The following is a 23,655-nucleotide window of genomic DNA, read 5'->3' as shown; positions in this document are numbered from 1 at the left end:
AGCTATGACCAACCTAGACAGCATATTAAAAAGCAGAGACATTATTTGCTGACAAAGGTCCATCAATAAAAGCTATGGTTTTTCCAGTAGTCACATATGGCTGTGAGACTTGGACCATAAAGAAAGATAAGCACTGAAGAACTGATGCTTTTGAACTGTGGTGTTGGAGAAAACTCTTGAGAGTCCCTCAGACAGCAAGGAGAACAAACCAGTCAATTTTAAAGGAAATCAGTCCTGAATATTCATTAGAAGGGCTGATGCTGAAGCTGAAGCTCCTATACTTTGGCAACCTGATGCCAAGGGCTGACTCACTGGAAAAGACCTGATGCTGGGAAAGATTGAAGGCAGGAAGAGAAGGGGTGACAGAGAATGAGATGGTTGGATGGCATCACTGACTCGATGGACATGAGTTTGAGCAAGCTCTGGGAGTTGGTGATGGACAGGGAAGCCTGGCAGGCTGCAGTCCATGGGGTCACAAAGAGTCAGACATGACTGAGTGACTGAACTGAACTGAATGCTTCTGTAGCACTTCCTATATGCCAAGAACTGTTCTCAGCTCTTTGCATATATTAAATCATTTAATCCTCACAAGAGGTTCAGTTCAGTTCAGTTGCTCAGTCATGTCCAAATCTTTGTGACCGTATGAACTAAAGCATACCAGGCCTCCCTGTCCATCACCAACTCCCAGAGTTCACTCAAACTCACGTCCATCGAGTCAGTGATGCCATCCAGCCATCTCATCCTTGGTCATCCCCTTCTCCTCCTGCCCTCAATCCCTCACAGCATCAGGGTCTTTTCCAATGAGTCAAATCTTCACATGAGGTAGCCAAAGTATTGGAGTTTCAGCTTCAGCATCAGTGCTTCCAATGAACACCCAGGACTGATCTCCTTTAGGATGGACTGGTTGGAGCTCCTTGCAGTCCAAGGGACCCTCAAGAGTCTTCTCCAACACCACAGTTCAAAAGCATCAATTCTTTGGCACTCAGCTTTCTTCACAATCCAACTCTCACATCCATACATGACCACAGGAAAAACCATAGCCTTGACTAGAAGGACCTTTGTTGGCAAAGTAATATCTCTACTTTTTAATATGCTATCTAGGTTGGTCCTAACTTTCCTTTCAAGGAGTAAGTGTCTTTTAATTTCATGGCTGCAGTCACCATCTGCAGTGATTTTGGAGCCCAAAAAAATAGATTCTGACACTGTTTCCACTGTTTCCCCATCTATTTCCCATGAAGTAATGGGGCCAGATGCCATGATCTTCGTTTTCTGAATGTTGAGCTTTAAGTCAACTTTTTCACTCTCCTCTTTCACTTTCATCAAGAGGCTTTTAGTTCCTCTTCACTTTCTGCCAGCAATCAATGCAAAGAAATAGACGAAAAGAACAGAATGGGAAAGACTAGAGATCTCTTTAAGAAAATTAGAGATACCAAGGGAACATTTCATGCAAAGATGGGCTCGATAAAGGACAGCAATGGTCTGGACCTAACAGAAGCAGAAGATATTAAGAAGAGGTGGCAAGAATACCCGGAAGAACTGTACAAAAAAGATCTTCATGACCCAGATAATCATGATGATGTGATCACTAATCTAGAGCCAGACATTCTGGAATGTGAAGTCAAGTGGGCCTCAGAAAGCATCACTACGAACAAAGCTAGTGGAGGTGATGGAATTCCAGTAGAGCTGTTTCAAATCCTGAAAGATGATATTGTGAAAGTGCTGCACTCAATATGCCAACAAATTTGGAAAACTCACCAGTGGCCACAGGACTGGAAAAGGTCAGTTTTCATTCCAATTCCAAAGAAAGGCAATGCCAAAGAATGCTCAAACTACCGCACAATTGCACTCATCTCACACACTAATAAAGTAATGCTCAAAATTCTCCAAGCCAGGCTTCAGCAATACGTGAACCATGAACTCCCTGATGTTCAAGCTGGTTTTAGAAAAGGCAGAGGAACTAGAGATAAATTGCCAACATCCGCTGGATCATGGAAATGCAAGAGAGTTCCAGAAAAACATCTACTTCTGCTTTATTGACTATGCCAAAGCCTTTGACTCTGTGGATCACAATAAACTGTGGAAAATTCTGAAAGAAATGGGAACTCCAGACCACCTAACCTGCCTCTTGAGAAATCTGTATGCAGGTCAGGAAGCAACAGTTAGAAGTGGACATGGAACAACAGACTGGTTCCAAATAGGAAAAGGAGTGCGTCAAGGCTGTATATTGTCACCCTGCTTATTTAACTTCTATGCAGAGTACATCATGAGAAATGCTGGACTGGAAGAAGCACAAGCTGGAATCAAGATTGCCGGGAGAAATATCAATAACCTCAGATATGCAGATGACACCGCCCTTATGGCAGAAAGTGAAGAGGGACTAAAAAGCCTCTTGATGAAAGTGAAAGAGGAGAGCGAAAAAGGTGGCTTAAAGCTCAACATTCAGAAAACGAAGATCATGGCATCCAGTCCCATCACTTCATGGGAAATAGATGGGAAACAGTGGAAACAGTGTCAGACTTTATTTCTTTGGGCTCCAAAATCACTGCAGATGGTGACTGCAGCCATGAAATTTAAAGACGCTTACTCCTTGGAAGAAAAGTTATGACCAACCTAGATAGTATATTCAAAAGCAGAGACATTACTTTGCCGACTAAGGTCCATCTAGTCAAGGCTATGCTTTTTCCTGTGGTCATGTATGGATGTGAGAGTTGGACTGTGAAGACGGCTGAGTGCCAAAGAATTGATGCTTTTGAACTGTGGTGTTGGAGAAGACTCTTGAGAGTCCCTTGGACTGCAAGGAGATCCAACCAGTCCATTCTGAAGGAGATCAACCCTGGGATTTCTTTGGAAGGAATGATGCTAAAGCTGAAGCTCCAGTACTTTGGCCACCTCATGTGAAGAGTTGACTCATTGGAAAAGACTCATGCTGGGAGGGATTGGGGTCAGGAGAAGAAGGGGATGACCGAGGATGAGATGGATGGATGGCATCACTGACTCGATGGACGTGAATCTGAGTGTACTCTGGGAGATGGTGATGGACAGGGAGGCCTGGCGTGCTGTGATTCATGGGGTTGCAAATAGTGGACACGACTGAGCGACTGAACTGAACTGAACTTCTGCCATAAGGGTGGTATTATCTGCATATCTGAGGGTATTGATACTTCTCCCAACAATCTTGATTCCAGCTTGTGCTTCTTCCAGCCCATCATTTCTCATGATGTACTCTGCATATAAGTTAAATAAGCAAAGTGACAATATACAGCCTTGACGTACCCCTTTTCCTATTTGGAACCAGTCTGTTATTCCATGTCCAGTTTTAACTGTTGCTTCCTGACCTGCATATAGGTTTCTCAAGAGACAGGTCAGGTGGTCTGGGATTCCCATCTCTTTCAGAATTTTCCACAGTTGATTGTGATCCACAGAGTCAAAGGCTTTGGCATAGTCAATAAAGCAGAAATAGATGTTTTCTGGAACTCTCTTGCTTTTTCCATGATCCAGCAGATGTTGCCAATTTGATCTCTGGTTCCTCTGCCTTTTCTAAAACCAGCTTGAACATCTGGAAGTTTTGGTTTATGTATTGCTGAAGCCTGGCTTGGAGAATTTTGAGCATTACTTTATTAGTGAGTGAGATGAATACAATATATCGTAGCCGGAGCATACTTTGGCATTGCCTTTCTTTGGGTTTGGAATGAAAACTGACCTTTTCCAGTCCTGTGGCCACTGCTGAGTTTTCCAAATTTGCTGACATATTGAGTGCAGCACTTTCACAGCATCGTCTTTCAGGATCTGAAATAGCTCAACTAGAATTCCATCACTTCCACTAGCTTTGTTCATAGTGATGCTTTCTAAGGCCCACTTGACTTCACATTCCAGGATGTCTGGCTCTAGGTGAGTGTGAGTGATCACACCATCATGATTACCTGGGTCGTGAAGATCTCTTTTGTACAGTTCTTCTGTGTATTCTTGTCACTGGACATTCACAAGAAATAGGTGTGTCAATTTTTGTAATTCCTTCTGGAACCTGATCAACACAGTTAGAAGAACTGCTGCTATTTCCACGCTATTTAGGTTTTTTTCCATGTCTAGTCTAGGCCATATTTAGCTTACTATATTGAAGACATGGAATATTAGAGCCAGAGGAACCTTAAAGAATCACCAATCTATCCTTTCCCATTTCACAGATGGCAAAGTTGAAGTGTTAAGAAGTTTAAATTACATTTTTTAGAGCCAGGAGTAGAATCCACAATCATAATTCTGATTCATTATTTGGTCGGCCAATGAAAATCAATCAATAAAACCACCCCTCGTCTCTCCCGCAACAGCCATACTCATCTCTACCTCGTTTGATTCGTTTTTCCAATAATCAGTTCTGCATTTTTCTCTAAAATAAATAGCAAAGTTTCTATGACCTATGGGCGCTTGGCCCAAATTGAAAACATGGAGCTTAACGATAGCAAGCATCTCTCATCAGCGGAAGGGGCGGGCTGGTGGGGGGACACTTGGCAAAGATCATGTAGCTGTAGGCATTTAGCTAAAATGTCTCAAATTCCAGGAAGATATTGGGGATATTTTATCTCTATTGTTTGGCTGCTATGGAGGAGAATGTGTCGTCTTAAAATTTCTATTCAGAATTTTAATTAAATTGTGGCCTGTAGCAAAATAGAAAGACATTAAAATCAAATGCTAGTACCTCTTTGTTTATTTTATGGGCTCTCATCTCTAACTAGTTCTCACTGAAATAATTAAATGTCTTTTCAGCAAATGGACTGTTCAGGCTGTTTAGTTTAATGTTTCTTATAACCTGGTAAGTAAGTGCTTTATAATTCAGTTGATTTCTGCTCTTCCCCCACTCCACCCCATCCCCCACTATATACGTTGTTTTCTCCTCTCTCCCCACTGGGCTGATTTGAAGGTTTCTGCAGATCAGAGTGGCATTTATGCACCTATGTGCCAAAGCATCCTCAGACAGACCAGCAGAGATTGTAGGAGGCTGAGCACATTGCATTTGACGTTAATGGCTTGGAGATGTTTCTAGATTGAAATTGGTGGAGGTGGTAAGCACGCACAATAGAGTCAATGAGACTTCTTGGTCTGAGGCTGATGCCTGAAATCTCTTATTTAGTGACCCATTGTATTACATGAAGGGAAAGTTGATGTTTAAAACTGATAGGAGCCACACGGGGGAGAAGATAGCAGAATTTACCTGGGGAGTGTGTGTGTGTATGTGTTGTGGGATGCTATTTTTCTCTTCAGTAAAACACGATTATGGACATTTTGGGGATAAAAGATAAAGCCCAGGGCATAGACTGAAATGGAGAGATTTAGCCAAAAGAGGTCTCTTTGTCTATATTATACATTAAAAGTAGGTCTTTCTAGAGATAAAGAGATTGTTCCCTTGCACAATTATTTTTTCCTTCGTCTGAACAGAGCCCCATCCCAGAAAAAGGAGATGGAAAGGAGGACAAGAAGAGAGGTCAGAGATGATAGAAAACTAACTTTGTGATTCTGATAGCTGACTTCTAATAAGTATTCTTCCAGGCACTGGGCTAAGTGCCTTTCCCCATTATCTCATGGAATAGTCCCAACAGTCTTATGAAATAGGGACCATTAGTCTCTTGTTTTAAAGATCTGAAAATTGTGGTTTAGCAATATTAAATGACTTACTGAAGGTCTCAGAGCTACTAAGTGGTAGCGTTGGCATTCACATTTGTCATCCCCATCCTCCTCCAGATGAAAAGGGAAAATGGTGTGAATATTTAAAATCTGGCCCTACAAACTATTAGAGTCACTTAACCTGAATAATCCCCTGGAGGAGGGCATAGCAATCCACTCCAGTATTCTTGCCTGGAGAGTCTCATGGACAGAGGAGCCTGGCAGGCTACAGTCCAAAGGGTCGCAAAGAGTCGGACACGACTGAAGTGACAACACAACCTGAATAATAATGACGGTGATAATGGTGGTGAAAGGTGATAGATAGTGGGTACTTATTATGGGCCTTGCATTGTGGTAAGCACTTTATACAGGATAGTTCATTTTATTGTCATAACAACTTTTGAGGGAAAATATTTATATTCACTTCATTTTGCAAATGAAAAAATCTTCAAGGCTAAGTAACTTGCCTAGTCTTCTATAGCTAGGTAGTGGAAAAGCTGGAGAGGAAAAGCCGACTCGCACAGCATGGAGGGTCACCAGGGCCTCAAGAGAGACTGAATTACTAGTATGATATTCCCTCTCATGTCCATCGAGTTGGTGATGGACATGAGTTTGAGCAAACTCCGGAAGTTGGTGATGGACATGGAAGCCTGGTGTGCTACAGTCTATGGGGTCGCAAAGAGTTGGACACGACTGAGTGACTGAACTGAACTGAACTATTCCCTCTATTGGGATGTGGCCCAGAATCTTTTGGGATCCTGATATATGATTGACAAATTTTACATAGCTCCCAATTCCATGCTATGATCTATCCTGAAAATGTAAGCCTTGGGGACACTTAGCCTCACACAGGGGAGACATAATAGGAGAAATATTAGGTGAATAAATAGGTGAATGAATGAATGGATTCTAATTAGTAGTTTTCAGGTTTTCATTCTGCAGCCCTGTAAGCTCCTTGTCTTTATGATGAGTCAATTACTTGCCATATGAGTTTTGAATGCACCGAAGATTTGAATAATAAAAGGTAATGCACAAGAAAAGGGACTTATTTGTCCTCAGATAAATGAAATGTGGGAAAACTAAAATGGAAATAGCTCTCCCAAGACTTTCATTGGTATGGGAGCTAAAAGGGAACTAATATTTTCTATATCTACTATGTACAAGGTCTTTTTTATATACCATAACTCATTTAATCCTCACAACTATCCTGGGAGGTAGGTGGTGTTATCTACATTTTATAAACAAGAAAATCAAGGCTCATAAAATTAACTTCCACGAAGTCTCACATGTAGGAAGTGGTAGAGTCGAGATTCCATCTCCATTCCCATTCTTTTCAGAACACACACCTGCCTCTTCAAGAAGAGAGCTGTGGGACTTCTTGGGTGGTCCAGTGGCTAAGACACATGGCTCCCAATGCAGGGGGTTGGGGTTCAATCCCCATTCAGGGAATTAGATCCTACATGTCACAACTAAAAGAACCCACATGTCGCAACAAAATTGAAGATCCTGTGTGCCATAGCTAAGACCCAGGGCAAACAAACAAATAAATAAATATTAAGGAAAGAAGAGAGCTATATAGCTGATTCACTTTGTTGTACAGCAGAAACTAACACAACATTGTAAAGCAACTGTACTTCTCCCCACCAAAAAAAAAAAAAAAAAGAATTCAAAAGAAAGGAAGAGCTGAAAACATATGAATATTTTTTTAAGTTTTGTTTTTATTTTTTATTTTTTTTTATTTTTTTTATTTTTTATTTTTTTATTTATTTTTTTTTTTCTGTATCGCGCCGATCACATTTATTGGAAGGGTTGGAGAAAAATAAAAATGCCGTTTAGCTGAAGTATTTGTGAGTTATCTACAAATCAACTTATTTCAGGAGTGGAAGAATTCTTGCTTATTTTCAGCATCAAGATGCACATCGGTCTCTCTTTGGAACATCTTCCACACTCAAAGAGGCCACCGCACAGCACAGCCCGTCTCCCACAGGCGGCGGATTCTCGTTTCAGCCAACTCTCAATGGCGGGGCAACCAGCACAACGCCGTCTCCCCGCACAAAGAGCATCGGAATATTCCGTTTTGTTGATTTATATATTTCTTCATATGTTTCTTCATCAATTTCTATAGTTGTCACAGTTTCTTCCACATCTCCCAATATCATATTTAAATGTTGATCATAAGCGTGTAACCGGCCTCGAAGTTCTCTGTCGTTTCTCATCTTCACGTAGATGCGCTCGTCCAGGCTGAGCCGGATGAGATCCAAGGGCTCTTCCACAGTGTTGGTGGTTTGTTGCTGGTCCACGTCGTCCGCCATCTTTCAAACCCTCTTAAGTTTTGTTTTTAATGTGGACCGTTTTTAAAGTCTTTATTTGTTAAAATATTGCTTCTGTTTTATGTTTTTTTGGCTACAAGGCATGTGGGATCTTAGCTCCCTGACCAGGGATCTAACCCATATTCCCTGCAATGGAAGGTGAAGTCTTTCTTAACCACTGGACCACCAGGGAAGTCCCCACAAAACGCATTTTAATTGAGTGAAGAAAATAAAACATTTCATGTTTACAAAGACAAAAGACATAGCAAAGAACTTGTGGAAAAGCTGAAACCAAGAAAAATGAGATTTTTGGAAGTTGGAAGACAGACCTTGACCAAATGAGATCATCTTTAGGAAAGAAGTAAAGCCTGGATCCCAAATTCTCTACTGCGTTACCCAGTATTTTCTCACGTGATGATGTAGCAACCACTTGGTAATCATGGAGGAAAAGAATGACATCTGGAGCCAGGCCGACAAACCAGAGCCAGCCACGTAAGATGGTGCCGAATGAAAATACTAGCTTCCCCAAGACACTCAGAGATCTTTCCCCAGCTTTTGGATGGCAGAAGGCAACGACAGGGCTTGCAGCCAGTGCCCCAGCATCTTCCTCCTCACCCCTTTTGACTTTATTATTCCTGATAACCTGGTCATGCATATACAGCTACCAAACATTAAGTTTTCTTGAAGTCTCACAGCTTTGGGTTTTCTTACCAAGTCATGTGACTCAGATCTAGGCCTAGGAAGTAAACACTGTTTCCTGAATCTCAAATACCCACTCTACTTATGTTATTCTACACCTCCAAGAAGCTCTTGTCAAAACAAGATTAAACACGGCAAGATTTTATTAGGAGAAATGACTGTATGAAAGTAATTAACCTCCAATTAAAATAAATAAATTTATATTTAAAAAAAAAGAAAATAGAGAAGGAGCTGTGAGTGAAGCCTGACTGGTAAGGAGGGAAAGAAGAGAAAAGGATGTATGGAAGCAGTTGAGACTACCAGGCAGTCTAAGGAAACTTCTGCAAGACCTTGAGCCAAAGTTGTCCAACAAAGGAGTCCACATGTCTGCCTTAGTATCCCTGCTGTACTAAGTCATGGGTGCTTCCCTGGTGGCTCAGATGGTAAAGAACCTGCCCACCAATGCAGGAAACCCGGGTTCAGTCCCTGGGTGGGGAAGATCCCCTGGAGAAAGGAATGGCTATCCACTTCAGTATTCTTGCCTGGAGAATCCCATAGACAGAGGAGCCTGGCGGGCTACATGCAGCTGCAAAGAGTTGGACACGACTGAGCTACTGAGCACATTCATTACTGTGATTACTAAGGACTATCTCTCTTGCTAAATTTTAAACTCCACAGAAGCAGAGACCATGTCTGTCTTGTTCACCACTTTATCCTTAGTATCTATCACAGTGACTAGTAGTAGACACTCAATGAATATATTTTGAGTGCATTGGATGTGAGTGAATAAATGTCAAAGAATAGACAGGAGTCATATAATCAATTATAATCCCAAATCTACTGGAAATCAGATAAGGCCTAGGTCTAGGATAAGGAGAAGGCAGTGGCAACCCACTACAGTACTCTTGCGTGGAAAATCCTATGGATGGAGGAGCCTGGTAAGCTGCAGTCCATGGGGTCGCTAAGAGTCAGACACGACTGAGCAGCTTCACTTTCACTTTTCACTTTCGTGAATTGGAGAAGGAAATGGCAACCCACTCCAGTGTTCTTGCCTGGAGAATCCCAGGGACGGGGGAGCCTGGTGGGCTGCTGTCTATGGGGTCGCACAGAGTCGGACACGACTGAAGTGACTTAGCAGCAGCAGCAGTAGCAGGACTAGGATAAAGGGAACACAGCTTGAAGAGGTGAGAGTGAATAAGCAGATTCAGCAGATTCAAGGTGAGGATGGTAACAGAAGATTCTTAGGCCGACAAAAGCAAATACCAGCTGTGGCTGGTGACTGCTAGGTGGAAGTGATTGAGACTTAAGTCAGGTAAATTAAGGTAAATGTGCTTTGATCGGGGGGTGAGACAGATTAGTAAACCAAATTCCTTAATAAAGCAGGCTGGTGCAGGAAATTTGGAATCAGGGCTGTAGCAGACACAGAAAAGAGACAGGGAAGTGGAAACCATGGCAAGGCAGGAGCCTACTCACACACAATAGCCTCGAGGAGTTCTCCTTAGAAGTTAGGCTGTGTCAACAAAATCTGTAGATTTTGGCCAGGTTTTTAGCTCAGGTCTTCCCTTGTGGCCTCTCCTAGCCTTAAAGGGCCGGTCTTCTGTGATGACTAGGCTGGGATCGCACCATGTTAGTCATTGTTTAACAACTGCATCTGTTGACAGCCCTACAGTCGTCCAGGACCACTTGGATTTTATGTTTCTAAGCCTCAGCTTTTTTTCTTTCAAAAAAGGGGATAAAATTTAATCCAGAGGATGAGTAGATTAGGGTTAGAAAGAATAATATGAGATTACTAATAACAATATGCAATGGAGTCTAATGTGGTTCCATGTAAACTCTCATTATTTTTATACCAAAATAGAAAATTAAATTTAAACAAAGCAAAAATTTTCCCTATGACTCCACTGTTGAAGAAAAAAATGGCTTTGGACACATACTATGCACAAAATCTTTAGAAAATCTTGCTAAAATGGACAATCCCTGATCTAGTTGACTCAGTATTGGCCTGTATATCAGAAGAGGTAGAAAAATCATAGAATTCTAGGATCTCTCAGCTGAAGATTAGTCGTGTTTGCATTAGTGAACTGTGAGAATGCTGGGGAAAATCATCGATTGTCAAGATCCTATTTGTCTAGGCATCTTCACAGAATTTTATTAAGTGGGACATTGGACAACCACTACTAAAGTTCATGGTCTTCTCACTAGCTAGAGCAAAAGGTGAATTTATTCCACAGCCAAGTGTAACAGAAATAAAGTTAATTTGAGTCTTGGAGTAAGGCATAAACTTATTCATATTTGTTAGAAGAGTCATGCTGTATCATTAGGATAATGAGTCAGCCAAAGCTATTGAAAATCACATAGTTAATCTTTTCTAATTTTTTATTGTGGTAGAGTGGTTATATGGTCCCAAAAGTCCAGAGTCTTGTTCTATTCTTGTCTATTTACTGACTCACTGAGTTGAGGGCGCTAGCTCACTTAACCTTTCTGTGTCTCTTTCATCATCAGTAAAATCTGAGCTACAAATATTTAACTGTGTACAAAGCCATTTTTACTTCATCAGTGTCATTCACAGCATAACACACCACATCCTCAGTCACAAAAATAATGCTTTTGTTAAAATGCATTAACTCTAAGGGTAGACTTCAGCTGAATCTGATGATTATTTCTTGGAGCCCAGCACTATGGGAACACAAGTCAGAATAAAATACAGAAAAAAATTCCCATCCTAAAATGGTGATCCGCAAACACTGGTCCACAGACTTTGATTAGTCAGTGACAATATTTCCACAAGGCAAGATGTTTAAAAAAAACCCAAAGAAAGTTTCATAACTCTAAATTTATATGCAGTTTGAAAGAATTTCCTTTACTACAAATTTCTCATGAATATTTCTGTTCTAGCTTTTTTTTTTCTTGGAACCCCAAAAGCTCCTTATTTTATGGTGGCAGTTGTCTCTTTGTAACACCTTCACTTAGCAAAACAAAAAAGTGGCAACTCTAGGTCTTTTAGTTGTTTTCTTTTAATTTTGCTGGCCCATTAACTCACAACTTATGAGAACCACCCTTACCACCTACTTAAAGACATGATTAATCTGGTTTATAGTTTAGTCAAGAAAATTGCTTCAGTTGGTTATTCAGAAGTTGCTATTCTGGGAATTGTTTGCATTTATAATTAGAAGCTCCAAAACAAAGAAAACAGATTTTGAGCTCAAGCTACTGCTAAAAACAAAAAAAAACAACAAAAATAGCAAAACCAATAATGACCAAATAGTGCCTGGCACATAGAAGACTTTATATAAATGTTGGTTGAATAAGTAAATAAAATATCAAATGAAATAAACATAGATTCAAGTAATACCTAGCCAGCAGCTAGTGGGGAGGGGGAGAAGATTGACAAATGAGAGGAGGATTTTCACTCTTTGGTGAAAACAACATGGAAAATTTTCTCTTTAATTTTCCTGTTCAGTTAGTGGTAATTCCTGAGTATTATGCCCTCAGTCTAGGAAAGGCCTGGATCTCATTTTTCTCTCTTGCCAAGAGGAAATAAAAGAGGTGGTCAGAGGAAACTGAAAACATTTAGGAAATTATTTAAACTCATCGTAGTTAGAGACAGAAACTTTAGAAACTACCGAACCCATTCCTTTCAATTTGGGTGGGTTAGACACCTAGTCGTGTCTGACTCTTTGTGACCCCACGAACTGTAGCCCGTCAGGCTCCTCTATCCGTGGGATTCTCCAGGCAAGAATACTGGAGTGGATTGTCAGTCCCTTCTCCAGAGGATCTTCCTGACCCAGGGATCAAACCCAGGTCTCCTGCATTGCAGGCAGATTCTTTACCATCTGAGCTACAGGGAAGATCTCAAAATAGAAAGTCTATGAGTGGGTGGGTTGCAGATCAGGAAACTGGCTCAGAGAAACTCACCCAAGTTGCCCAGGCTCTGGGGTTTGGGAGCATGTGAAAAAAACCAAGATACTTCTGCCATCTAGCAGTGCATGCTTGCATGCTCAGTCATGTCCGACACTTTGTGACCCCATGGACTGCAGCCTGCCAGGCTCCTCTGTCCAAGGAATTTCCCAGGCAAAAATACTGGAATGGGTAGCCATTTCTTCCTCCAGGGGATCTTCCCAACCCAGGAACTGAACCCGCATCTCCTTTGTCTCCTGTATTGGCAGGCGGATGGATTCTTTACCACTGAGCCACCAGGGAAGATCCACATCTAGCAACTAGTACACCTTAATTGCAGGAAGAAGATAAGCATCCTTTCAAAGGCCTCTTGAATATTCAAACTAAAAACTTAAAAGTTTTAAAATACTTTCAGAGATGAGAAAAAACAGGCATAAAGATAGGAAATGTTCAAATTAGAATTCATGAAGGAGAGAAAGTACTCTGGGGCTAGTAGTCTGTGGAAGAGCAAAGGTCCAGAGACTGGAGTGGTATGATGTGTTTGGGGAAAGCTTAGGGGCAATGAATTAGAAATGACTCGTGAATATATCTGCTCTCTTCAGGATTTCTCCTTTAACAGCATACATCAACACTAGATTAAGCAAAGAGCTCTTACTGTTGACCAGTCACTAGCATATGGAACTAGTCTTGTTCAACTGGAACTCACATTAAAAATTATATCCATGTTGTCACTGACAAGACACACTGACAATAGAAAACAGCATATGGATTCAATGCAGTGTTATTTGTACTAGCAAAGGACTGGAAAGAAACCAAATGTGCATAAATTAGGGACTGCTTGAATAAACTATGGTACAACCACACAATGGGCATCACACAGCTGTTTAAGAAAATAAAAGAATGAGGGAGACTTCTATATAATGATATGATTTACCTCTACAATCTCTTATTTTGAAAAAAAGCAGGAGTAAACAATGCTTGTATGCTACATTTTGAGTAGCCAACTCTAACAGGGAATACACATATATACAGCCACTTATATTTTCAAAGAGAAACAAAGGTTGGAGTAGAACAATAACTAATAAAGATGTTTATCAATAGGAGGAGGGAGGGCCAGATTAGAAGAGAAGGGTGGTCTTGAGACTTCCTTAATATACCCTTGTTATATACTTGACTTTGAAACAAAATTAACAAAAAAGGAAAAAACCTTAAAAGTAGAAAGCAAACTGAAACAACCTTAACTTTATACTACATTGGTGACAAACCCATAGAGAGAAAAGAATTATTTCAACTTGACTTTGAAATACAGAATTTTGACTGCACACCCCTACTTGGATATATTCTCAGGACATAGAGAACTATAAGCAAATTCTAAACAGCATTTGCTTTGGGGGCAAACAGCATTGGGGGCAAGAGGAGAAGGGGACGACAGAGGATGAGATGGCTGGATGGCATCACCAACTCGATGGATATGAATCTGAGTGAACTCTGGGAGTTAGTGATGGACAGGGAGGCCTGGCGTGCTGAAATTCATGGGGCCACAAAGAGTCGGACACGACTGAGCGGCTGAACTGAACTGAAACAGCATTTAGTAGTTTTATTGTTAAAGGTAATATTAGTACTTTTATTTTGGAACAATTCACAAGAGTCTTCTCCAACACCACAGTTCAAAATCATCAATTCTTCGGTGCTCAGCTTTCTTCACAGTCTAACTCTCACATCTATATACATGACCACTGGAAAACCATAGCCTTGACTAGACAGACCTTTGTTGGCAAAGTGATATCTCTGCTTTTTAATATGCTATCTAGGTTGCTCATAACTTTCCTTATAAGGAGTAAGTATCTTTTAATTTCATGGCTGCAATCACCATCTGCAGTGATTCTGGAGCCCAGAAAAATAAAGTCAGCCACTGTTTACACTGTTCCCCCATCTATTTCCCATGAAATAATGGGGCCAGATGCCATGAGCTTAGTTTTCTGAATGTTGAGCTTTAAGCCAACTTTTCCACTCTCCTCTTTCACTTTCATCAAGAGCCTTTTTAGTTCCTCTTCACTTTCTGCCATAAGGGTGGTGTCATCTGCATATCTGAGGTTATTGATATTTCTCCCAGCAATCTTGATTCCAGCTTGTGGTTCTTCCAGCCCAGTGGTTTCTCATGATGTACTCTGCATAGAAGTTAAATAAGCAGGGTGACAATATACAGCCTTGACGTACTCCTTTTCCTATTTGGAACCAGTCTGTTGTTCCATGTCCAGTTCTAACTGTTGCTTCCTGACCTGCATACAGGTTTCTCAAGAGGCAGGTCAGGTGGTCTGGGATTCCCATCTCTTGAAGAATTTTCCACAGTTTATTGTGATCAACACAGTCAAAGGCTTTGGCATAGTCAATAAAGCAGAAATAGATGTTTTTCTGGAACTCTCTTGCTTTTTCCATGATCCAGCATATGTTGGCAATTTGATCTCTGGTTCCTCTTCCTTTTCTAAAACCAGCTTGAACATCTGGAAGTTCATGGTTCACGTATTGCTGAAGCCTGGCTTGGAGAATTTTGAGCATTACTTTAGTAGCATGTGAGATGAGTGCAATTGTGCGGTAGTTTGAGGATTCATTGGCATTGCCTTTCTTTGGAATTGGAATGAAAACTGACCTTTTCCAGTCCTATGGCTACTGCTGAGTTTTCCAAATTTGCTGGCATATTGAGTGCAGCACTTTCATAGCATCATCTTTCAGGATTTGAAATAGCTCAACTGGAATTCCATCACCTCCACTAGCTTCGTTCGTAGTGATGCTTTCTAAGGCCCACTTGACTTAATCACACCATCGTGATTATCTGGGTCATAAAAATCTTTTTTGTACAGTTCTTTTGTGTATTCTTGCCACCTCTTCTTAATATCTTCTGCTTCTGTTAGGTCCAGACCATTTCTGTCCTTTATTGAGCCCATCTTTGCATGAAATGTTCCCTTGGTATCTCTAATTTTCTTGAAGAGATCCCTAGTCTTTCCCATTCTGTTCTTCTCTATTTCTTTGCATTGATTGCTGAGGAAGGCTTTCTTCTCTCTCCTTGCTATTCTTTGGAACTCTGCATTCAGATGCTTATATCTTTCCTTTTCTCCTTTGCTTTTCGCTTCTCTTCTTTTCACAGCTATTTGTAAGGCCTCCTCAGACAGCCATTTTGCTTTTTTGCTTTTCTTTTCCATGGGGATGGTCTTGATCCCAGTCTCCTGTACAATGTCACAAACCTCCATCCATAGTTCATCAGGCACTCTGTCTATCAGATCTAGTTCCTTAAATCTATTTGTCACTCCCACTGTATAATCATAAGGGATTTGATTTAGGTCATACCTTAATGGTCTAGTGGTTTTCCCTGCTTTCTTCAATTTAAGTCTGAATTTGGCAATAAGGCATTGATGATATGAGCCACAGTCAGCTCCTGGTCTTGTTTATTTTTACTGTATAGAGCTTCTCCATCTTTGGCTGCAAAGAATATAATCAATCTGATTTTGGTGTTGACCATCTGGTGATGTCCATGTGTAGAGTCTTCTCTTGTGTTGTTGGAAGAGGGTGTTTGCTATGACCAGTGCATTCTCTTGGCAAAACTCTATTAGCCTTTGCCCTGCTTCATTCCATAGTCGAGTCCTTTGGACTGCAAGGAGGTCCAACCAGTCCATCCTAAAGGAGATCAGTCCTGGGTGTTCATTGGAAGAACTGATGCTAAAGCTGAAACTCCAATATTTCGGCTACCTCATGAGAAGAGTTGACTCATCGGAAAAAACCCTGATGCTGGGAGGGATTGGGGGCAGGAGGAGAAGGGGACAACAGACGATGAGATGGCTGGATGGCATCACCAACTTGATGGATGTGAGTTTGAGTGAACTCCGGGAGTTGGTGATAGACACGGAGGCCTGGTGTGCCGCGATTCATGGGGTTGCAAAGAGTTGGACGTGACTAAGCGAATGAACTGAACTGAACTGAACTGATGTCAATTCTAAGAACCAAGATTCTCAAAACAAGAGAAAGGAGATAGAAGTATAAATTCAAAGAAGTTAAGTAAAAATTCTGTTATCTTAAATTTGAATTGGAAATATCACTATAACTCATTTTTTAAATTTTCTTTTTAATTGGAGGATAATTGCTTTACAATATTATCTTTGCTTCTGCCATACAACAGTGTGAATCAATCATAAGTATACATATATCCCCTCCCTCTTAAAATCCTCCCCCCCACACCTCACACCGCATCCCATCCCTCTAGGTAGTCACAGCGCACCAGATTTGAGCTCCTGGTGTCATACAGCAAATTCCCACTGGCTATCTATTTTACATATGGTAATGTATATGTTTCAATGCTACTCTCAATTAATCCCACCCTCTCCTATCCTGCTGTGTCCAGAGTCTGCTCTCTATTTCTGTGTCTCTATCCCTCCCCTGTACTTAGGTACCATCCTTCTAGATTTCATATGCGTTAGTATATGATATTTTTCTCTTTCTGACTTACTTCACTCTGTATAACAGGCTGTAGGTTCATCCACCTCATTAGAACTGACTCAGATGCATTTTTTATGACTGAGTAATATTCCATCATATACATGTACCACAACTTCTTTATCCATTCATCTGCTGATGGACATCTAGGTTGCTTCCATATCCTGGCTATTGTAAATAGTGCTGCTATGAACATTGGGGCATATGTGTCTTTTTTCTCAGGGTACATGCCCAGTAGTGGGATTGCTGGATCATAGGGTAGTTTTATTCTAGCCTGACTACTGAAAAGACCTAGAAGCAATGGTCATCAAATAGCAATAAGCAACCTGACACACAAATTGCTGGAGAAGGAAATGGCAACCCACTCCAGTATTCTTGACTGGGAAATCCCATGCACAGAGGAGCTTGTGGGCCACAGTCCATGGGGTGGCAAGAGTCAGATATGACTTAGTGACTAAACAACACAGAACACAAATTGTAATCTCTGAATATCATTTCCCACTAAATAAAACCAGGATTCCTTAGAGAAATGACTCACTCCAGGTCTAGGGCAGGAGTTTGGGATGTTTTTCTTCTTGTGCTAGAAAACAAGTAAGTTATCAGCAACTGCTACGGTCATGTCAGAAGGCCTCAGAAATCAACTTTAATGGGGCTGCGACTAGCCTCACATGGAACAATTTGGGTATTAAAGTGAAAAGTCACTGTGATTTATTGAAGCATATCAAATATATAAAAGTCCATGAATTCATAATGAGATAATAAAAACACATTAGTCACCATTGGAGCTTCTTAGGACACCAAATCATTCTGAAAATTGATAAGTAAAAGGCAAGAGACAGGTACTTGTCCTAAGCTTTCCTATAAGAACTGTACTTCAGGATAACCATAGAGTTGATGTGGGAAATTTCTTCCTTAATATAATTGTAGCTTAAAAACACAATTCAGTGGTTAGGACAATGTCAGCCCCCCACACCCCAGACAGTTGCACTTTGACTCCATGGGTATGCCGTTATGCCTTTGTTTTAATTTTTTTTTAATGATTTTTATTATAAAGCAAAACATATAAGGAAACTACACAGATGTGTAGCTTAATGAATTCAACATTTTTATAACCATTATCAGATTAAAAACTATGTAGATTTTTATTGGCTACCCAAGAAGCCACTCCATGTGCAGTCCAGATCACAAGCCTCCCCCTTTCCTATAATATGTAACTATTGACTTTTATAGTTTCTTGTCTTAAGAAAAAAGTTTTATTATCTAAATGTGCATCCCTATATTTTCATCCTGCCTGTTTTAAAAATTAGATATATTTTTAAGTCTCTCTTAATCTACAGCTTCTCCTCCATCCCTCGCTTTTCCTTATCATTTATCTGTTGAAATACCCAGGCACTTTGACTAATAGCATTTCCCAGTCTGGATTTTGCTGGTAGTATGCCAATAATCAGTATCTTAATGAACTGACCTTTGCCTTCCTCGCTTCCCTCCCCTCTTGCTGGGGCCGGCGTGCAGCTGCAGGAGCTCTGTGGGAGCTTTCCTCAGTCCACACTCCAGCATGACTGATGGAAAAGCCAGGTCTCCTGCTTCCAGCTGCTCCCAGCTAAGGCTCCATCTGGTTGTTTAGGTGGTTAGCTGATCTCTGGAGCTCATCGATGTGCCTCCAGTGTCCACCTCAGTCTTTTCCTTCCTCTTCATGAGACACGCATTTTGACTCCTGAGATGGGGAAAAGTAGAAACTGATGCATTAAGAGTTTCACTGCACCTTAAGGTTCACGGAACCTCATTATTTCCTAGTAGTGCATTTGGGGGACTGAGCAATGAACAAAGCCCCAGCTGAGTTCCTAAATATGGGCTAGGGTAGTTAGCATCCTAAGTGTTCAGTATCTTTTAAAGATATCTTGTATGTTTAAATATACTTTGTAAAGCTTAAAAGAAAAAAATCATAAATGTAACCATATTTCAGGCACATTCTGTGTTCCATTGGGGTTTTGTAGGCCTACCTTGATGTCTAATCAAATATACCATCGTTTGTATGAGAAACTAAATGCCAAATTCCAAACATGCCACTTGACTAATAGCATGTGGGAATTGATCCCTTTTATAAATTTAAAGGTTGCCTGAATGACCAATTATGAGATTTTAGATTCTGGTTTATGCAAGCTGGAATCTGAAATTATCTTCCTGAGGTCTTTTCCTAAAGAAGGCTTACATATTCTTACCCCTAAGCATCTCCTCAAAACATCACTTCTTTGTCTATATTCAAATATCAGAAAATGATTCTCTTTCTGTGATGTAAAAGGAAAACCAAGATTCTTGCTTCAGGAACTAATGCCCCAAATTCTAACTACCACAGAGAAAGTCATAATACTCACCAACTCTAAAAACTAGAAGCCAGCACTGTTATTATACACAATGAGCATCTCTCCAGGGGAAACAACCCCTCCCAGCAAACGCTCCAAATTTCCAAGCAATATGTGGAATTATTTAGGACTTAAATGTCAACTGGTGGCAGCTGGGAAATTTTCAGATTTTGAAATGTGATAGTCTCCATTTGCTTGCATCCGGTTAATAGTCTCTGTATCACTTTAAAAGCATCACATCAAAGACAGAGGCAAAATGTAATAATAACAAAAAAAGATTGATTTCATTCTGGGGCCCCATGGTAATGATTCTTTAGTTTCTTTGACTCATTACAAATTAAACTGGGTCCGAGAACACCAACTCATTTTTTAAGGCCTTTCAAGTAAGCCAAATAAGGGTATTCAGCCAAGACTCCTTCATATTCACATTTCTAGGACACCCTGATTTAATAATATATGTTCCATACAATGCAGTAACGGTTAAATCAGGGGTCTACAGACACTTGAGCCTCATGTAACAGAGCTGCAATTTAAGGCAGCATGGACTTTGAGCACTAAAGCAACAGCACCTGCTATCTTATTTTAATAAGACCCAGGAGATGCTCTGGAGGTTTCTATTTCACTAAATTTTCACTTCATGTTCTAGCTCTGTTTAATATTCTTATAATGGGAGAAGAGAGCAAAAGGCTTTAGCAATGCTATGAAGATTCAAAATGTGGTATGGAAATACCAGAGAGTCCAAGAGAAAATGTTATGATGGAAAGATAAATGTTATGCTCTCCCTACCTTAGTGTGTTATAAGAAATAATACAAAAGCATAGATAGTTAAAAGACAACTTGGCCTGTGTATTTAATAATCTCATGTATGCATTAAAAGAAAAATATTTAGAAACTTAAATAAATTACATATTTTGTGGACAACAGAGGTGACATGATGTATATATCTAAAGAAGACTTCAAAACTAGAATTTTATAATTTAGTAATTATACAGAAATGGAGCAAAAAGTGTAGCTTTTCTAAAAGACATTTACAAATGTTGTACATAACAATTAAAAATGCACATTTATATCAAGTACATAGGGAATAATTATTTAAAATTTGATGCTGCAATAGGTAATGAAGCAAGTCTCAGAACACACCAAAGTATCAATATCCTACTGATATCATAGGAATAATAAAAATAACTCAAAAACATACAATGGAAATGAAAAACATTTTTAAATGATTCACTGGCCAAAAGGAAGAAATCATAATGGAAATTATCCAATGCACAAAACTGAAAGTGAAAGTACTATGTATGACAAACCAGGAGGATAGAGCTAAAGCAGTTGTTTTAGTTGCTCAGTTGTGTCTGACTCTTTGTGACTCCATGAACTATAGCCTGCTAGGCTGTCCTGTCCTTGGGATTTCCCAGGCAAGAATACTGGAGTGGGTTGTCATGCCCTCTCCAGGGGATCTTCCTGACCCAGGGATTGAACACGCATTGGCAGGTGTATTCTTTACTGCTGAGCCACCGGGGAAGCCCTACTAAAGCAGCAGTTCAAGTAAATTTATTCCACAGATACTAATCTCAGAAAGGAAGATGTAAAATAATTAGTGAACATGGTGTACAACTCAAAAAGTTAGAAAGCTAAGAAAGTAATAAAGATTACAGAGGTTAATAAAAACAATTTTTTAAAATATAGTAAAGATGTACAACAAAACTAAAAGCTTATACTCTGGGAAGACTAATAAACTTTAGGAATAGACTTGGCAGGAAGTTTGATCTCAAGCACATAGCTGATTTTGTCCTCAGGACATTTTATGATATCTGTCAAGGCTGTGAAAGGCAATATAAAACTCACTATATAAAGATTAGAGTTTGGGACCTGCCCAGAAGAGTGTCCCAAGAATATCTATCATGAATATATTTAATCAGATAGAGGAAAAGATGGAGACGACAGATGAAAAAAAGGAGAATTTCACCAGGGTTGAAACACGCACACACTCCTTCAAATGACAATTACAAAACTGAAAACTATAGTATTTGAAATTAAAGGATACAAAGGTAGGGAAAATATTATATTCAAATTTGTAATACTGAATATAATACAAAATAGTATATTATATTACATTATATTCAAATAACATGATTGGATTCTCTGCATATAAGGAACTAGTAGGAGATATGAGCAATGTTGTTAGATAAAAGATTTTATAAAAATATGTGTTGCATTCCTATACACAAGAAGCAGATAAAATATATGAATTAAAATGAAACAAAATTTTTAAATAGCAAAAAATTATAACATATAATTATATATATAATATAATATATTTTAATTTTGTTTAATTTCACATGGCAACTTGACTGGGCTAAGGAATGACCAGATAACTGGCAAAACATTATTTCTGGGTGAGACTATGAGGGTGCTGCCAGAAGAGATTAGCATTTGAATCAGTAGTCTGAGTAAAGCGATCTGCTCTCACCCAATGTGGGTGGGCATTTTCTAATTTGTAGAGGGCCCAAATAGAACAAAAAAGCAAAAAAAAAAAAAAAGAACAAATTATTTTTTTCTTGAACTGGATATCCATTTATTTTTCCTGCCCTCGGACATCAGAGCTCCTGGATCTTGGGCCTTCAGACTCCAGACTTGTACTAGCAGCCATCTTGTTCTCAGGTCTTTGGCCTCAGATTGGGAGTTACACCATCAACTCCCCTGGTTCTCAGGTCTTTGACTCAGACTGAATTATACCACTGGCTGTCCTGGCTCTTCAGTTTGCAGACAGAAGACTGGGAGACTTCTCAGCCACCATAACCATGAGAGCCAATTCCTATAACAAATCTCCTTTAGAAAGTGAAGTGAATGAGTTAGTCACTCAGTCATGTGCTACTCTGCCAGCCCATAGACTGCAGCTTGTCAGGCTCCTCAGTCCATGGGATTTCCCAGGCAAGAATACTGGAGTGGGTTGCCATTTCCTTCTCCAGGGGATCTCCTGACCCAGGGATTGAATCCAAGTCTCCTGTATTGGCACGTGGATTCTTTACCACTGAGCCACCAGGGAAGTATATCTATATCTACATATATAGATAGATATAGATACAGCTATAGATAGATATAACTATAGATATAGCTATATCCTATTATTTCTGTTTCTTTGGTGAGCCCTGACTAATATAGTACCTAGGAATAAATCAAACAAAATATGTACAAAACTTTGGGGGCAAGGGGAAATAATAAAACTTTACTGAAAAACAAAAGAAGGACATTAAAAGAGATTACTATGGCATGTCTGGCTTCCCCAGTGGCTCAGCAGTAAAGAATCTGCCTGCAGTGCAGGAGCCACTGGAGACATGGGTTCAATCTCTGGGTCGGGAAGATCCCCTGGAGGAAGGAATGGCAACACACTCCAGTATTCTTGCTTGGAGAATCCAATGGACAGAGGAGCCTGGTGGGCTACAGTCCATAGGGTTGCAAAGAGTCAGACACGACTGAAGGGACTTAGTATGCATGCATGCATACCATGTCCATGCAGCTATGATCACCTAATCTATGACAAAGGAGGCAAGAATATACAATGGAGAAGATAGTCTCTTCAATAAGTAGTGCTGAGAAAACTGGACAGCTACATGTGAAAGAATGAAATTAAAACATTTTCACAGACCATATTAAAAAATAAACTCAAAATGGATTAAAGACTTAATGTAGGACCAGAAACTATAAAACTCCTAGAAGAAAACCTAAGCAGAACACTCTTTGACATAAATCACAGCAATATTTTTTTGGATCTGTCTCCCAAGGCAAAGGAAACAAAAACAAAAATAAATAAATGGAGCCTCATTAAACTTAAAAGCATATAATCATGTATATGTAGAATCTAAAACATAAAATAAACTCATGAATATAACAAAAAAAGAAACATATTCACAGATACAGAAAACAAACTAGTGGTTACCCCTGGGAAGCACGAACAGGGGAGGGTCAAGATAGGAGTAGAGGATTAAGAGGTATAAACTGTTTAATATGTATGAAATATATGTTACAAGGATATATTGTACAGCACAGGAAATACAGCCAATATTTTATAATAACTATAAATGGAGTATAATCTATAAAATTTGAAACAATATGCTCTACACCTATAAAAGAATATTGCTTATAGCTACAGTCGTAAGTGTTAAAAGTACAACAGCATACATAAGAATGATGAACACTGAATTCAGGGTCCTGGGATACTGTTGAGCCTAATCCACACTGTATGCCAGAGAACTGTATTCCAGGGAGAGGCATTCACA

General features: G+C 39.8%; 2 protein-coding genes across 21 annotated transcripts in view; both read right to left on the bottom strand.

Moving 5' to 3' along the window:
• The window catches only part of KLHL13 (kelch like family member 13), a 447,719-nt gene that overhangs the window by 265,393 nt on the left and 158,671 nt on the right, over window positions 1-23,655 (bottom strand). For 11 of the 20 annotated variants that reach the window (XM_060407367.1, XM_060407350.1, XM_060407354.1 and 8 more), the window contains one exon: window positions 18,484-18,732. The exons of the other annotated variants lie outside the window; for them this stretch is intronic. The gene's annotated coding sequence lies outside the window, so the exon portion shown is untranslated. The remainder of the gene's footprint in view (window positions 1-18,483; window positions 18,733-23,655) is intronic. 20 annotated transcript variants of the gene reach the window in all.
• LOC114111228 (U6 snRNA-associated Sm-like protein LSm3) lies at window positions 7,353-7,977 on the bottom strand. The gene has a single exon (XM_027962934.3). It carries the CDS (start codon window positions 7,962-7,964, stop codon window positions 7,656-7,658), a length of 309 nt encoding a protein of 102 aa, XP_027818735.1. The 5' UTR covers window positions 7,965-7,977; the 3' UTR covers window positions 7,353-7,655.

This window comes from Ovis aries, chromosome X (genome assembly GCF_016772045.2).
Source record: "Ovis aries strain OAR_USU_Benz2616 breed Rambouillet chromosome X, ARS-UI_Ramb_v3.0, whole genome shotgun sequence".
Lineage (NCBI taxonomy): Eukaryota > Metazoa > Chordata > Mammalia > Artiodactyla > Bovidae > Ovis > Ovis aries.
This window is presented reverse-complemented; position numbering and strand designations above follow the sequence as displayed.

Bases quoted from the DNA above. Each gene is read 5' to 3' on its own strand.
- LOC114111228 (XM_027962934.3), bottom strand. From the start codon at position 7,964: ATGGCGGACGACGTGGACCAGCAACAAACCACCAACACTGTGGAAGAG.